This window comes from Octopus sinensis, linkage group LG4 (assembly GCF_006345805.1).
Source record: "Octopus sinensis linkage group LG4, ASM634580v1, whole genome shotgun sequence".
NCBI classification, from domain to species: Eukaryota; Metazoa; Mollusca; class Cephalopoda; order Octopoda; family Octopodidae; genus Octopus; species Octopus sinensis.
In genome coordinates, this window is record NC_043000.1 from 73,420,786 (window position 1) to 73,437,769 (window position 16,984).

Consider the following 16,984-nt stretch of genomic DNA (forward strand, 5'->3'; position numbering starts at 1 on the left):
TCACTACCATGTAGCATGGCTGTACGTACACACGCATCATATAGTCTGCCTTTTACTCTTTTGTCACCAGCAGGGGTAAGAGCTCTCTAAACTTTGCCCAGGCTATTCTTACTCTAGAGCAGTTACACTTTCAGCACACCCACCCCCGCTACTGGACTTGGTCTCCTAGGTAGCGGAAGCTATACTACTTCTAGTTTGTCTCCCTGGAACGTGGGAGAAGTTGGACTCTGCACATTTCCATATATATATATATATTATATGTATATGATATAATATATATATATATGTATATGATATATATACATATATATATATATATATTTTATATGTATATGAATATATATATAATATATATATATATATATATATGTATATGATATATATATATATATATTATATATGATATATATATATATATAGATATATGTATATGATATATATACATATATATATATATATATATATATATATTATATATGTATAGATATATTATATATATATATATTATATTATATGATAGATGGATATATATATGTATAATATATATAACCTATATATATATATATATATATATTATATATGTATATGATATATATATATATATATATATATTAATATATATAATATATATATATATATATGGCCTATTATGGCCGTTCCTTGATTGTTGATGTTGAACTTAAAAATGGCCTATGACTATTTAATTTTTTCCCACTAGGCCGCTGGTGGCAAAAAAATTCTACAAAATTTTTTTGCCACCCTATATTGATTAATTATATATATATATGTATATGATATATATACATATGTATATATATATATATATCATATACACATATAATATAGGCGCATGGCGCATGGCTCAGTGGTTAGAGCGTCAAGCTTACGATCGTGAGGTTGTAAGTTCGAATCCCGGACCGGGCTGCGTGCTGTGTTCTTGAGCAAGACACTTTATTTCACGTTGCTCCAGTTCACTCAGCTGTAGAAATGAGTTGCGACGTCACAGGTGCCAAGCTGTATCGACCTTTGTCTTTCCCTTGGATAACACTGGTGGCGTGGAGAGGGGAGGCCGGAATGCATGGGCGACTACTGGTCTTCCATAAAAACAACCTTGCCCAGACTTGTGCCTCAGAGGGTAACTCTCTAGGTGCAAACCCATGGTCACTCATGACCGAAGGGGGTCTTTACCGTTTATATATATATATATGTATACGATATATATATAGTCCCGCCTGGCCCCCGTGCCGGTGGCACGTAAAAAGCACCATCCGTTCGTGACCGTTGACAGCCTTGCCTGGCCCTGTGCTGGTGGCACGTAAAAAGCACCATCCGTTTGCCAGCCTCGTCTGGCACATAAAAAGCACGCACTACACTCACGGAGTGGTTGGCGTTAGGAAGGGCATCCATTCATAGAAACAGTGCCAGATCAGACTGGAACTGGTACAGCATTCTGGCTTCCCAGACCCCAGTTGAACCGTCCAACCCATGCTGGCATGGAAAGCGGATGCTAAACGATGATGATGATATATAAGAAATCAAGGTGTACGTTACGCTGCAATAATATATGTGTAAAAAATATATATAAAAATACAAAATGGGACAAGAACGCAAAGCACTCAAATAGACTCTAATCTTCAGTCAAGAACCAGATCATCCCCACAATTTCGGCTGATTAATCTTGAGATCGCTCTGATCTGGCCAGCTCCAAGGAAAAACTAAGCTACGAGCATTAGATTTCTTGGAAAAAGGATTGAATGTATACGAAGCATGTTTTTGTCCTGTTATTACTACTATTGTTTTTTGTATTTATATTCCTGTGGCATCGTCCGTTTTTCTGTCCTTGTTTCGTATACAATCGATCCTTTTTCCAAGAAATCTAATTGGATGTCCTGCAACTACCACCACAGAAGAAAACATCATGTTCACCACATGGTGATGGATGAGGGGCGATTGGCTATAAATCAGTTTATGCTATTAGTATATCCCATGAGAGTTGAGAATATTCTGTACTAGGATGTTGGCATGTCAAAGGTTTCTGCTTAGTGGGTGCCACATCTGACACCTGATCAAAATTGCATCAGTCTGATCTCATCATGGGAAAATCTGACATTGTTTGAGTTAGATCCGGTTAGTTTCTTTGAACGTTTCCAAATCCAGGATAAGTGTTGGCTTCATCACTTTGAGCCAGAAACAAAGTGACAGTCTATGCAGTGGAAACACACCTCCTCACCATCTACATAGGAGGTCATGGTTGTTTCATTTGCAGGAAAGGTGATGGCTTCAGTGTTTTAAGATGTAAAACACATTGTGTTTATTGACTATCTTCAAAAGGGTCACACCACTGATGGAGAGTGTTATGCCAACTTGCTGAAGCAGTTATGAAACACTATTAAGTGCAAACACCCAGGAAATCTGTCAAAAGATGACTTGTTTCATCAGTACAATGCTCCAGTACACAAGTCTTTGGTTTCAATGGCTGCTGTGCAAGACTGGCTTCAAAGTAGTTGATCATCCTTCCTATTCTCCTAATTTGGCCCCATCTCACTATCTGTTCCCCAACATGAAAAAATCACTTGTTTGGGAAGTAGTATTGTAGTGATGATGACATCATATCCACTATTGATGACATTTTTGACCAACAAGAGGAAAACTTTTTCACCAATGGGATCCAAGCACTACAACACCGATGGAAGAGTCGTGTTGACAGCAAGGGCAACTATATTGCAAAATAGACCTCATTTGGTCACATTCCATGAGAATATCTTGGTCAGCTTATTAGCTTTTCAGCTAATCCTTCTGTGTGTGTGCGCGCGGACAGATAGATAGATAGATAAATAGATAGAGAATAAGGGAGATGCACTGTATTAGATACAAGCTCATGACTTATGAAGTAGAATAGATTAACAATTCTCATATGTTGATTCGTCTACCATTATTTTGATGGGGCGGCATGTTTTGCTTTTGTATAACCTACCACAGCTGCATGGGATGGAGTACATGCAGTCTTTGGTCATATTCTCTTCTATTGTTGGTTTTACTCAGAGATATTTGCAAAGTGTTGTATTACTGTTGAATACTGTCCTGGTGTCATATGGGCTGCATATCTTTTGTATCTTTTCAGAGAGGCCTTTCACATAAGGTAGACAGACTGTGGATAGTTTATTGGTTTTATCTCCTCTTTTCTTCATAATTGGGGTGAATAGTATATTTTTGGGATAGTTGTTGCTTAATAGATGGTTATTGAGCTTCAGATGAAGGCTGGTGGGGTATATCAGCCGAAACATTGTGTTAACAACAAACAAAATGAGGGCAAATGTAAATAAGAAATTATTTTTATTTAATGAAAATTTAATAAAATCTAATCATAAGTAAGTGAAATTATGCTAAATACAAGTAAATTGTAAACCTTTTTCCCCTGGCCATATCAGCAGTTTTGAAAAGTTGTGGGTGTAAATTTTACAAGAGTAGAAACTTTTTTTAACAATTTTTATCCTGTAAATCACCTGCGTAAATTACACAGGTGCACAAATTACATGGGTTTTTTTATGGTATACACACACACACATGCAGTATGCAGATTCTGTCAACGAAATTTCACACAATGTATGAATGAATTCCAGTTGCCCTAGGTTGAACTCAGAAACCATGTGCTTGCGAAATAAACTTCTTAACTCACAATCATGCCTGTGTATATTTATTTAAATTATTTATAACTTTTCTGTTCATAAAAATATCTGTTTATATGCTTTCATATTACTTCTGCTTCTATTTAACTTTCTTCTATAACTGTTGTTCTACATTCTGTGAAGTTGTAATTTATTCATATATTTACTTCTGCTGATTTCAGCAGCTCTTGGAGTTGGTATTCTTGAAGAAGATACTCCAACAGAACCTGGATCTAAAAGGATAAGGCTCTCAGGAGAGGATGGACAAACCTATATTTTTACTATTAGCGGTAGGTGAAAGAAACCTCACATTTTTTTAAAATGAATATTATAGAAGAAATACAATGACATATTTAATTAAATCATAAAGTATTTCCCTTGATTAAAAGAAAAAAACTATTTTTATGTCAAACCTATCTTGTGTTATATTCATATGTATTTGGTCTGATCAATAAGTATCCGGACTGTTGCTATAGTAACAAAGCTAAAGCACAAAGAGTGAAGCTGCTTGGCAAAGATTGACCTTGAATCCTGCTGTGCATGTGCACTAAGTTTTAATGGTCTAGCTAGCTTCTGCTGTTTACAGCAGTACTTGAGTACTTGGAAAGAAGGTGTATAGTGTGTGATCATCGCATTAACCATGACAGAAAGTCGAGCAGAGAATCTGCATCAAATATTGACAATACCTGCTCAGAGGCCTTCACAAAGTTTACAGTAAGTTTTTATCATTCTCAACACAATCAAGGAGATCTTGTGCAACTGAAACCCAAATGTCTTTTTGGTCAGCTGAAAGCAGTTTTGACACAAACTTTGCAGACACATGTCTCATACCCAAATCTTCAGCAATAATGGACAGAACTGAACCATAACTAATCTGCACATCCTCTGATAGTGATTCAACAGATTCAACTGATAGTGATTTAACCAGACAATTTCCCCTCACAGTTGCAGGCACATCTGCAATGTTTTTCTCAGTTCAGCTAGTTGTGTGTCTCCTAGAACATTTGTCAATATCGACATTTTGGGGGCCATCTTAGAAATGTCTGAACCACTCGTACACTTGTGTATGGCTCATACACTCCTCTCCAAACACTTTCTGCTACTGCCTCTGAGCAGGTATCACTATGACAACTTTCTCTGTCATGGTCAATGCAATGATCACATGCTACACACCTTCCTTCAAAGCACTGCTGTAAACAATGGAAGTGAGCTAGAATGTTAAAACAGCAAAATTCAAGATTAATATTACCAAGCAGCTTCAGTCTGCATGATTTAGCTTCATTACTGTGGCAACAGTCCAGATACTTATTAATCAGTCCTCATATATGGTATAAACAGTGTGTTAAAATCTTACACTTACCTGTTTAATATAATAGATTGCTTAATGTCCACATACACACACGCATGCACACACACATTGTTGACATCATAGGAATATCAAACTTTCAAGAGAATGTGAAATTATTGTTTGTTTTTTCTTAATATTGGATCTCCAAATGCATAAGGATATAAATAATAGCATATAAATATAGGTTGAAAAATCCTTTTCAATAGATGATGGTTCGTCTCCCATGGGTGACCTTTGACTTTTTCTGTCCAAAATGGTTTTGCAACCCAATATTTACATACTGTTATTCATAGTTTTATGTGATATACGTGAAGATCCAATATTCAAATATATATTGCATGCCAATAATATAGTTAATAATCCAGGGCACAATGATGGATTATTGCACTCTTCACTACCTACAGGCATTGACGATTCAGCGCTTAGGAATGATTATGCAGGAGAAAAAAATGGACCCCGTTAAATATACAGGGATTGATGGGACCCTGAAATTTAGTTGTAATTTCAGAACCCCAAATGTAAAGTCAATTTTGGTGGAATTTGAACTCAGATCGTAAAGACAGATGAAATACCGCAAAGCTCTGCTTAAGAAAAAACATAGTTTATAAATGTGTAGTTACAGGAGAGAATAATTTGTTTAGTGAGTATATCAGGAGCACCACTGATTTTAAAAGGAGATATAGGGCCCACATGAGCTCATTTTGAAATGCCAACTACTCCAATTCTACTATATTGGCATCCTATATTCATGATTTGAAGATGAGGAATAGGAGCTACATTATTGAATGGTCAGTCCACACACACATACACACACACAAACTTTAATGCTAATTTAAGCAGATGTAGGTTATGCTTAAGAGAATTGTACTTGATTCTTAACCCTTTCGTTACTATATTTCTGACCTTATGTGTTTCAATTAATTTCTAACATAATCATAAATTTAGTCTGGTTTCATTAAACAACTATAACTTTTTTATTTATCAATATATTAACGTGAATTTTGGAAGATAATTTAATGAAATGTTCTCAACCAATTCTATACTATAATTTTTGTCACAAAGTGACTCTAATTGCAGGTAGATACAGGTAAATTCAACAAAATATAAAATTATTAAAATTTTGTTCAAACATCGCTATAGAAAATGGGTTATTAGCTAATTGGGTATACAACAAAATTTTACGATAGAATTTGTTATTCTGGGTAACTTTCTGATACCCATAATAATATTTATGGCAAAATAGTCTTAATTTCATTTAAGGTTATGGGAAACCACTAACTATCCTTTCTTTCGTTTTGTTTACATTTAGCGTAACGGTTCGTTTCCGCCGTAATGATTTCAAATAGGCTCATTCGAAAAAGTAAAAAGAAATAGTCTAAGGCTTTACTCTTCTGGGAAAGTCTGTGGCTTGGTCCAGTTTCTTCAGAAAAATCACCGAAAGAAACAGTTTTTAAATTTTCACTCCATTCAGGTGCCAATTCATTTTCTTTATCGCTGTCGGAGCTCTCGGATTCACTGTTTTCACTTTTGGAAAATGAAACAGATTCATTATCAAATACCACATGCTTTCTTTTTTCAGTCATAGAGTTAGATTTATGAAGGTCTTCAGTAGAAAATCCTTCAAATTCTGACTCGCTGCTTGATATAATGAAATTCGTATCCATTTTTTGTCAGAATTACAAATTTTGAAAACACAATAGGAACAAATTTCGGAAAAAAATCTCCCAAAATTCACGGAATTAAAATTATACTTCAATTTTTGTACAAAACTGTAGTTGAACTCTTTATGAAGTATAATACGTATTTTCACGAATGTACTAAAGAGATTTGCTCTGATATTCTCATTTAAATATGAATAGGTAAATTCGGGCGGTTTGGTCACATTAACCAAAATTTTTTTCGGGCAGTTTGGTAACGAAAGGGTTAAATGTTTTGGGGCAAAACTCCTTAATAATTTTTTTGCAATCATAGGTTTTTCTCAACTTTTTTGAGTATATACAAAAATAAAAAAAATAAACGTAAAATGAGATGTTTCAGAAGACCATCTGAACCTTGATCATGAATTGAAGTTGAGTAGGACCTGCAGCAAATTCTTTCTTTTAATTTAATCATTGATTTTTGAAATTGACAATGGACTAATCCTCACTGATTACTTTGTCATTGACACTATATTTTTTACCTCCCTACAACACCATTTTAGAATTGTTTGACGACCAGAAATGTGAGACTTGTAAATTTTCTCCTGAAGAAAAGATCATTGCCTTTGGATTTTCTTAATGGATTTTACATTGACGAAGTGAGGCAACATCTTTTGAAACGATCATAGAGATGGATTTGAATGGCCTCTTTTCTGGTTACCACTTTGCCCTTTATTTTTATATTTATATCATTTTAGTTTCATTTCCTTAAATTTTTAGTCACTTTATTATGCATTAATTTAATCCATATATTTTCCTTCATTCGACTTCACTCATATTATTCTTTTAGGTTTTATCACCTTTTATTCATATATATATATGAATATTTTATACTATTGGGCTTTACCATTGGATGCCTTAGTGTTTTAATATATATTTATGTTCAAGGCAGTGAGCTGACAGAAACGTTAGCACGCTGGGTGAAATGCTTTGCGGTATTTCACCTGTCTTTACAATCTGAGTTCAAATTCCACTGAGGTTGACTTTGCCTTTCATCCTTTCGGTGTTGATAAATTAAGTACCAGTTGCGTACTGGGGTCAATCTAATCAACTGGCCCCTCCCCCAAAATTCCGGGCCTTGTGCCTAGAGTAGAAAAGAATATATATATTTATGTTCAATTTTTGATAATATGAGATTGATATAAAGTTGTCTTGAGCAATTGGTGCGTTTATTCATTATACCTTTCAGTTTATTTTTTCCTTCATCTCACTGTTACCTAAGCACTTCCATCTGCAATCCTATTTTTTATTCTTAAGTTTAACGAAATTATAAAATTATCCTCATATATATATACATATATTGAATTTCTAAATGTCTCAAAGAGACATGAGTGGTGGTGGAGCAATAGAGTGGTTGTATAATGTCAACATAATGTGACAATCCCGTAAAGGGAATTACACCACCGCTATTTAGCCCTAGGAAGCATCGATGCTTCCTGTCGGCTTTGATACATTTTAGAAAAACAATATTTCTAATTACGGTGACCAGTGAATAGATTTCACTGTAAATATATATATTTTGCAAAGGCTTGGCAGGTATCTCAACTAGCAGGACAGGCTACCCTGGACTGATGACGGGCAGGACCCAGAAACATGCATGTCTTCAGGTTGCTAGTCCTAGCAGGTGGGGGTGCTTGCCTCCCCATCGCAAATATAAGGACACAGGAAATGTGTCAAAGCCGACAGGAAGCGTCAATGCTTCCTAGGACTAAATAGCGGTGGTGTTATTCCCTTTACGGGATTGTCACGTTATGTTGACATTATACAACCACTCTCTCTCTATATATATATCTATATATAATTGAATCCCATAAGACCAGCGTAAAGTTTATAAAGACTATGAACTTCAGTAGTTCTATAGTCTTTATGAACTTTATGCAAGGGGTACTTCAAATTAGGAGAGTAGAGAGGAGTGAGGTATGGAAGAAGGGCCTGAGCTAAACAGATTTCTCCCTCTAGCAGAGTTATATGATTACTCACAATTTGGAAGAGAGGCTGTAGGATGGAGTTGGAAAGTGATATATGTAAGTGATAGGGCATCAGAGTGGATCTTCAGTGTACAAGGTGATGAGGAAAGTATGTGTGTGTATGTGCGTGTAAAATCACCATGATCATCATGATTTAACTGCCATTTTCCTTGCTGGCAGGAATTGGATTTTTTTAACTGGATCTAGTCAGCCAAAGACCTGTGTCATGCTCCATTATCTGTTTTAGCATGTTTTCTATGACTGGACGACTTTCCTTATACTAGATATCACTATAGAGCACTGTACATTGGAGACAAGCACAGTTTGAACATTAGAAAACATTTTTTGCTTTATCATTTTCGTGTCACAACAAATTTTTTCCATGGAAAATTATATATCATTTGAAAGCTTTGGATGTGAACTTTCTTATTTAGTTTTAATTAAAATCCAACTGTTACATATCATGCCAGGATTCCTGAAACATCCTGGTATTTTCACACCTTTTCAAAGTTTGTTCCATCCCCTTTTTTATCTGCTGAATGGTAGCCTTCTCTCTAGTTCAGTGCACTAGAGCACCGTAATACAAGTTTTGTTAAAAATTTTATCCACATGTAGATGAATGCTTTAGCTTCAATTTGATATAAAACTTGATGGGGGTAGGCCAGATAATTGTTATGAAAAGTAGAAGTGAAAATTTTATCGTTAATTTTCTCTTAGAAAAGATTCTTTTACCATAAGAAGGAAAAATTTCTTGCTAAATCATCATCGACATTGCCGCTTCTGGCCGAGGTATGGCGAAAAAACACAAAGTAGGTGATATACTGACAATTTTTGTATGTGATTAACATATATTAATGCTACTTGTTAAACTGACGGATTCCCTCTCAGTAAGAAGTGATATTGAAGACAAATTCAAGGATTCAAATATCAATTTTGATCCAGAATTTCAAGAAATGGACAAATTAATTGGTAAGTAAACACATTTCTGCAAGAATTTGTACTAAATTGAGTTAAATAGGGCTTTTAGAGTTCAAAATTAGCATGTAATCATTGTCTTGATAATGTTGTTTATTCCCTATCGCTTTCTGCCAAGCAACGTAAGAATTTTACCTCGTGCATATTCTTGTACAAGTGAATTTCTTATTTCTTAGAGAAATGTTGCTCTATTTTTGTCAATAAAAATTATATTGTGCAGTGGATATTATTTTGTAGGCTATTAAAGTCCTATTCTTTTATTCGTTTCAGTCATTTGACTGTGGCCATGCTGGAGCATTGCCTTTAGTTGAACAAATCAACTCCAGGACTTATTCTTTGTAAGCCTAGTACTTATTCTATCGGTCTCTTTTGCCGAACTGCTAAGTTACGGGGACATCAACATACCAGCATTGGTTGTCAAGCAATGTTGGGGGGACAAACACAGACATACAAATATATACACACTTATATATATACATTTTTCAAAATGTGACCTCGTGTGTACCGTTGGCAATTTTTTTTCCTCTGTCTTCCCTTCTCTGGATCTTTCCTTCTCCTATGTTTCCGACGAAGAGCTCCGCTTGAAACGTTAAACTCTCCTTCTTTCCTTCTTTCCTGAGCGTCCAATAATACTATATTTGTTCCACGTCCTCGCGTTGTTGTGTTTTTTTGTGTTTCCTGTTTGGATTAACTTTATATATATATATACACACACAACAGGCTTCTTTCAGTTTCTGTCTTCCACATCCACTCACAAGGCTTTGGTCGGCTCGAGGCTATAATAGAAGACACCCACAGTGCCACATGGTGGGACTGAACCTGGAACCATGTGGTTGGTAAGCAAACTACTTACCACCCAGCCACTCAATATTTTTTCCCTGATTTTTTAATACAGTCAGATATTTTTGTCATAATGTTTTCATTTTCACAAGTAAGTGCTGATTTTCACTTTTATATTTCATAACGATTATCTGACTTACCACCATCAAGATTTATATAAAAATAAATCTAAAGGAATCCTCTACCTGTATATATGATTATCAACACAACTTGAGTTATAGCTCTCAAGCACATTAACTAGATCAAGGGCAATGAAAAAAATGCAGGATAAACTTTGTGAATGGGTGGAAATACCAGGGTGTTTGAAGGACCCTAACATCTTTGGTAAGTGTCAGATTTTCATTAAAACTCTGACAACAAAGCTCACATCCAGAACTCTCAAAGGATATATAATTTTCCAAGGAAAATGGGTATTTTGCCATGAAAATGATGTACCAAAAAATGGGATTTTGTGTGGTCAAATTGTTTGTCAGCCCTTCCACAGAGTTTTCCAAGGATACTTATTAAATTTATGGTAAGGCTCCAAACTTGGAGAAGATTCAGTTTAAACCCCATACCAGTGTATCAAAACTGAGCCCCCTAAAGATAACGGATCACAATGCTTGCAATAGCTGTAATAATTTCATTCGACCATTTGTTACACTTAACAAAATAGGCTTTGCATAAATATTTTAAATATTGCCAAAATAAAAGATTGTTCTTTCCAAGAACCTGAAAAAAATTAGGCAACTACTAGGTCACTGTTAATTTGTGTAATTTGAAGCTGATTATCACCTCAGTTTCAAAGATATGACATCACAAATATAATGACTTATTCATTTACAACAAATTAAGAAAATTTCAGCCATTTCACTGACCATTCAAATTGTCATATTTCTTAAAATATTCTTCCAAATTTCACAAATGAGGTATCAAAATGTTTCTTTTTGGATGCTCTCCAAGAAAAAGTACAGTAGAAATTACGTTTAAATATTTTACCTGCTGATACCAGTCACCTTTCAGTGTGTACTAATTTTTACATGGCACCAATACTAGTGTAGACCACCCTCTAACTTGCAAGACTAACTATGGGAGAATAGAAGAGAGAGGGTGTGATGGTTCTGGTCAGATGGATGAGGATGCATAAAGAAGAGGAGAACAGATTTAAGGTTGTGATAGGGTGGTATTGGAGAGCAATAGAGCAGCTGAGCAGAGGTCAATTGAGAGAGGCTGTATGGTGGGGAACAGGGGAAAGGGAAGGTGTTAGAGTTATTGAGATAAATGAAGGGCAGTCTGGAAAGGGGAGTGGTTTTTTATTGTGAGGGTAACTACTCATAGAAGGTATGAGGGAAAGGAGGGCAGGGCAGGAAGGGAGAAATAGACTAGGATGGTGAGAATCCTGAGTCTGTAAAGGAAGGCAAGGTGTGGGGTTGACCAGAGGAGGGGGAAGGGGGTTTGATGAGGTAGAGAGTAGAAGATAGTGGGTGAGTGCAGAGAGGACAATAAGGGAAAGATAGGCAGAATGTGAATGTGGAGAGGACAGTGCAAGTGAGGGAGAAGGGGGGTGGGTGGATGATTTGTGAGAAAGAAGGCTAAAGCGGGACTCTAGAAGTATGAGTGCTTATAGTGTGATAAAGGTGGCAATAACAGTGACCTGGTAGAGAATGAACTGGCTGGTAGAACAGCAGTACAAGTGTAACAGATGAGTGACTATTAGTAATAAAGAGGCAGGAGTAATGGAGGGGAGCTTGAGTGTGGGGATCATGGCGAAAGGTTGATCAGGTGGATTTAACAGGAATACACACACACACATATGTATCACCATCAGCATTTAATGTCCATTTCCATGCTGGATTGGAGTGGACAGTTCAACAGGATCTGCTGAGCTGGAGGACTGTATCAGGCTCCAATGTCATCTATGGCTTGATGCCCCTTCGAATGCTAATCACTTTACAGAGCTACTAGGTGCATTTTTCATGGCATGATACTAGTGAAGTCACCAAGTAACTCACAAGACAAAAATAAATTAAAAAAACACTTTGACTGAGTGAGGATGTAGTAGAGAGGAAGGTGGCTTTATGCCAGGAGTTAAGAGGCTAGAGAATGATAGGGACAGAAATAGATGTTTTGCTTTAGAGGAGGGACACACCTGCTCTGCAGACATGGTGTGAGTAACTAAAAAGGGAGATAAAGAAGGTGACATGGTGTCAGAGTGGTTTTCTCTGTGTGCACAACCTGAATATCCTACTGGATATTTAATTGACTATAGGTGGTGACCACAGGTTTATCCAAACCTACCAGTGCATATTCTTTTAAATACCTGAATTTGTCAAGTACAGGAATGGCTGTGTGGTAAGCAGCTTGCTTACCAACCACATGGTTCTGGGTTCAGTCCAATGTGTGGCACCTTGGGCAAGTGTCTTCTACTATAACCTCGGGCTGACCAAAGCCTTGTGAGTGGATTTGGTTGACAGAAACTGAAAGAAGCCCGTCGTATATGTGTGTGTGTGAACTGGCAGACACGTTAGCGCGCCGGGCGAAATGCTTAGCGGTATTTCGTCTGTCGTTACGTTCTGAGTTCAAATTCCGCCGAGGTCGACTTTGCCTTTCATCCTTTCATGGTCGATAGATAAAGTACCAGTTACGCACTGGGGTCGATGTAATCGACTTTTGTCTGTCCTTGTTTATACACTCTATGTTTGGCCCCTTGTGGGCAATAAAGAAATATATGTGTGTGTGTGTTTGTATGTCTGTGTTTGTCCCCCCCCTGCCAACATCACTTGACAACCGATGCTGGTGTGTTTACATCCCCATAATGTAGCAGTTCGGCAAAAGAGAATGATAGAATAAGTACCAGGTGTACAAAAGAATAAGTCCTGTGGTCGATTTGCTCGGCTAAAGGCAGTGCTCCAGCATGGCTGCTGTCAAGTGACTGAAACAAACAAACATATATATATATATATATATATATTATATATCAAAAGGATGTGTTATAATACTATTCCACATATAAAAACAGCCATACCAGCAATCCAACACAGCTCCATCATCAACTGTCCCATGGATATCATTATGGTTTTAACACCTGGGCAGTACCATTCAATCCAGCAGTATCAACAGCACTAAAATAAGTATTGTTTAGGAATAGACATACCAAAGAAACCATACCTTTCAAACATATTTACCCTATGTACAACAGTGTTGGTAAAAAAATTTAATAAATAAATCTATAACCAACTCCTAAACGTTTTTTCCTGTATATTTTCAGGGTGATTGCCCTGCTTGATATGTAGAAAAAGTGTTGGTAGAAACTCTATACTCCATACAGTGTACCAGGTGCAAGTTATAAAATGCAGTAGTATCAGAAGATTTACAAAGAAAGTTGTCTGTGTGTGGCAGATGAGCTGGTATAATAAACACTAGGAATGTGCAGAAAATAGACTCCCTCAAATGCCTGGGGGATCATTAGAAGTAGTGGATAGCTTCTGTTACCTAGGAGACCTTGTTAACAGTGGAGGAGGAAGCTCTGAAAGTATAGTTCCTAGAATAAGAACAGGCTAGGTAAATTTCAGAGAGCTGGTAGCAAAAGGCCTCTCCATAGTGAAAGGCAGATTGTATGATGCCTGTGTACAAACAACCATGATGTATAGTAGTGAGACATGGGCTGTGACTACTGAGGACATGCAGTGGTTTGAAAGAAATGAAGCCAGCATGCTCTGCTAGAACGGTAATGTTAGTGTGTGCATATGACAGAGTATAACTGATGTAAGAGAAAAATTGGGTATAAGAGGTATCAGTTGTAGTATGCAAGAAAGAAGACTGCACTGGTATGGTAATGTGATGGATATGGGTGAGGAGAGCTGCATAAAGAAGTGCCTATCTTTAATTGTGGACGGAACCTGTGGAAGGGGTAGACCCATAGAAGATGTGGGATGAAGTAATGTCTTCAGACGCTAGTCCTTACTGAGATGACAAGGGATCAAGACTTCTGGAGATTTACTGTGCTTAAAAAGATGCATATAACTAAGTAAAATCGTTGCCATCTATAGATACAGGCATGTCCTATCAGCCGAGATGTCCTTGGCTTGCAGGTGTTGGTGCCACATAAAAGCACTTGTATCAGTTCCACATAGGAAAGAACCATTTCATGACCATGTAAAAGCACTTGTGCCAATGTCACATATACAACACCCAGTGCACTCTGTAAAATGGTTGACATCCAGAAGGGCATCCAGTTGTAGAAACCATACCAAAACAGACAACTGGAGCTTAGGCAGCTCTGTCCAACCCATACAAGCATGGAAAACAGACATTAAATGATGATGATGACAAAGCCAAAACAATGCAACTTAGAAAAAATAATGCAAGTTGATGGTTTTAACTTTTGCATTGTATTTCATTTTCTTTGGGCTTACATATTTAAAAAAAGCAAGTTGAAAATACACTTGGATTCATTTAGATTTTTTGGTTTTCAATTTTTAAAGACTTAGCCAGTTTCACAGATTTTTCTGATTTTCAAAAGTTGAGATAGAAAGACTTGGACCTATGCTGTAACTGTCTTGCTTCTGATTGGAGTTCAAAAATTCTCTTGTTTTTATAGAGAAAACATGGCTCAAATCTGTTTTGGATACAATTTGATTTGCCAAGGATGATCGCATCTGTTCTGTTGTCTATTAACATTGACAGATATTTTATTTCAAGTAGTATTTGTTTTAATTACTGGACTCTTTTATTGAGTTTCAGTTTGAAACGATTGTACAGATTCTTCTTACTACATTAAGTGAGATATTAGTCTTGTGTTTGGGATGGCCTTAGGAGAACAACAGGTATTGTTTAGAATCTGCTGGTTTGTAATAAATATCTATTTCAATGTTTTTATCTGTCTTGGAGCTGAGTTTTACTGTATTCCATGGTGAAATTAATACTGTGGTTTATGATGTTAATTCGGTGTTTGAAATCAATAAGCCAGTCAAATGTGTGCACCCATAGTAACGTTTCCAGTTTTCTAGTAAATATTTATGGAAGTCTAAGCCATATTTTAATTTAGATTGTTCATATATCTGGACCTCCATATGTTCCATGACTAGATTCGCATAAATTGGAGCAACTTTTGTACCTGTCGCATTCCAAGATATTTGTTTGTAAATATTGCCATGAAAGTCAAGAATGTTGTTTGCAAGGATGAAACTTTTTTCAGTTCTATCTGGGATTTCATGATGGAAGTTTTATAGCCAGAAACCAATTGCCTCTTGTCCATTTTATGTGGGATCATGTTATAAAGATTTACTACATCAAATGATGTAGTAAATCTTTGATGTACTACAGGTATCTTTGTTGATGGCTTTAGGGAAGTTGGTTTAACAGGTTCAGGTCATCCCTTACAAGATTCAGTATGTATTTTAGAATAGGTTTCAATAATATATCTAAAAAAAATTGCTGAGTCTCTGTGTTTCACAGTTTAGACCTACTACAATTGGTCTAAGTTTAAGGTCAGTGGGTTGTTGTATTTTTTACTTAATGGTCTGGTTCTTGTGAATTTGGGGCAGACTGTAGAAGTAGCTAGTTTTGCATTCAGAATGAGTTAGGTTGTCACATTCATTGTTCATTAAACCTTTTTGGTATCAGTGAATGAGTGTTTTCAGTTTTGTCATTGTCTTTGATCTTTAGTACTTGTTTACTTTTCATAATTAGTAATATCTTGTAGTAGAGATAATATAGCACTTTTGTTGTGTTCACCATCCATAATAATTACAGCACTTCCCTCATCTGCTTCCTTAATTATAATGTCATTTTGGTTTTTGAGTTCAACTGGTATTGGATTTGATTTTAGAGTGTAGTAGGGGAAGACGGATATTAAATCACAAAATTTATCTAATACTTTATTCTTACCTTTCATAGGCTTGTTATTGCCTTTCTTTCTTACATTTGATTTGTACTGTTTTCTTTATCAAATAATTCCTCTGTTAGGCACAATTTTCTACAAAATTATGAAATATCATTCTGTATTTCATTGTAGTTAGGGTATTGTGGTGTAAATTTTAGACCTTTTGAAAGAATATTAATTTCTTGTACTGAAAGGTTTTTTTTTGGATAGGTTAATTATTTTTGGTTTCTGATCTGCAGTTTGGACCTTTGGGTATACTCTTTTACTCTTTTACTCTTTTATTTGTTTCAGTCATTTGACTGCGGCCATGCTGGAGCACCGCCTTTAGTCGAGCAAATCGACCCCAGGACTTATTCTTTGGAAGCCTAGTACTTATTCTTATCGGTCTCTTATGCCGAACCGCAAAGTTACGGGGACATAAACACACCAGCATCGGTTGTCAAGCGATGTTGGGGGGGACAAACAGACACACACACATATATATATATATACATATACATATATACGACGGGCTTCTTTCAGTTTCCGTCTACCAAATCCACTCACAAGGCTCTGGTCGGCCCGAGGCTATAGTAGAAGACACTTGCCCAAGATGCCACGCAGTGGGACTGAACCCGGAGCCATGTGGT

General features: G+C 36.3%; 1 protein-coding gene across 7 annotated transcripts in view; it reads left to right on the forward strand.

Moving 5' to 3' along the window:
• LOC115210414 (cyclin-D-binding Myb-like transcription factor 1) overlaps nucleotides 1-16,984 on the forward strand; it is a 145,798-nt gene that overhangs the window by 64,425 nt on the left and 64,389 nt on the right. For 5 of the 7 annotated variants that reach the window (XM_036502147.1, XM_036502149.1, XM_036502148.1 and 2 more), the window contains one exon: nucleotides 3,848-3,955. The exons of 1 other annotated variant lie outside the window; for it this stretch is intronic. In XM_036502147.1, coding sequence (XP_036358040.1) covers nucleotides 3,848-3,955 — 108 coding nt within the window. The remainder of the gene's footprint in view (nucleotides 1-3,847; nucleotides 3,956-16,984) is intronic. One more of the 7 variants, XM_029779013.2, reaches the window with a different exon arrangement.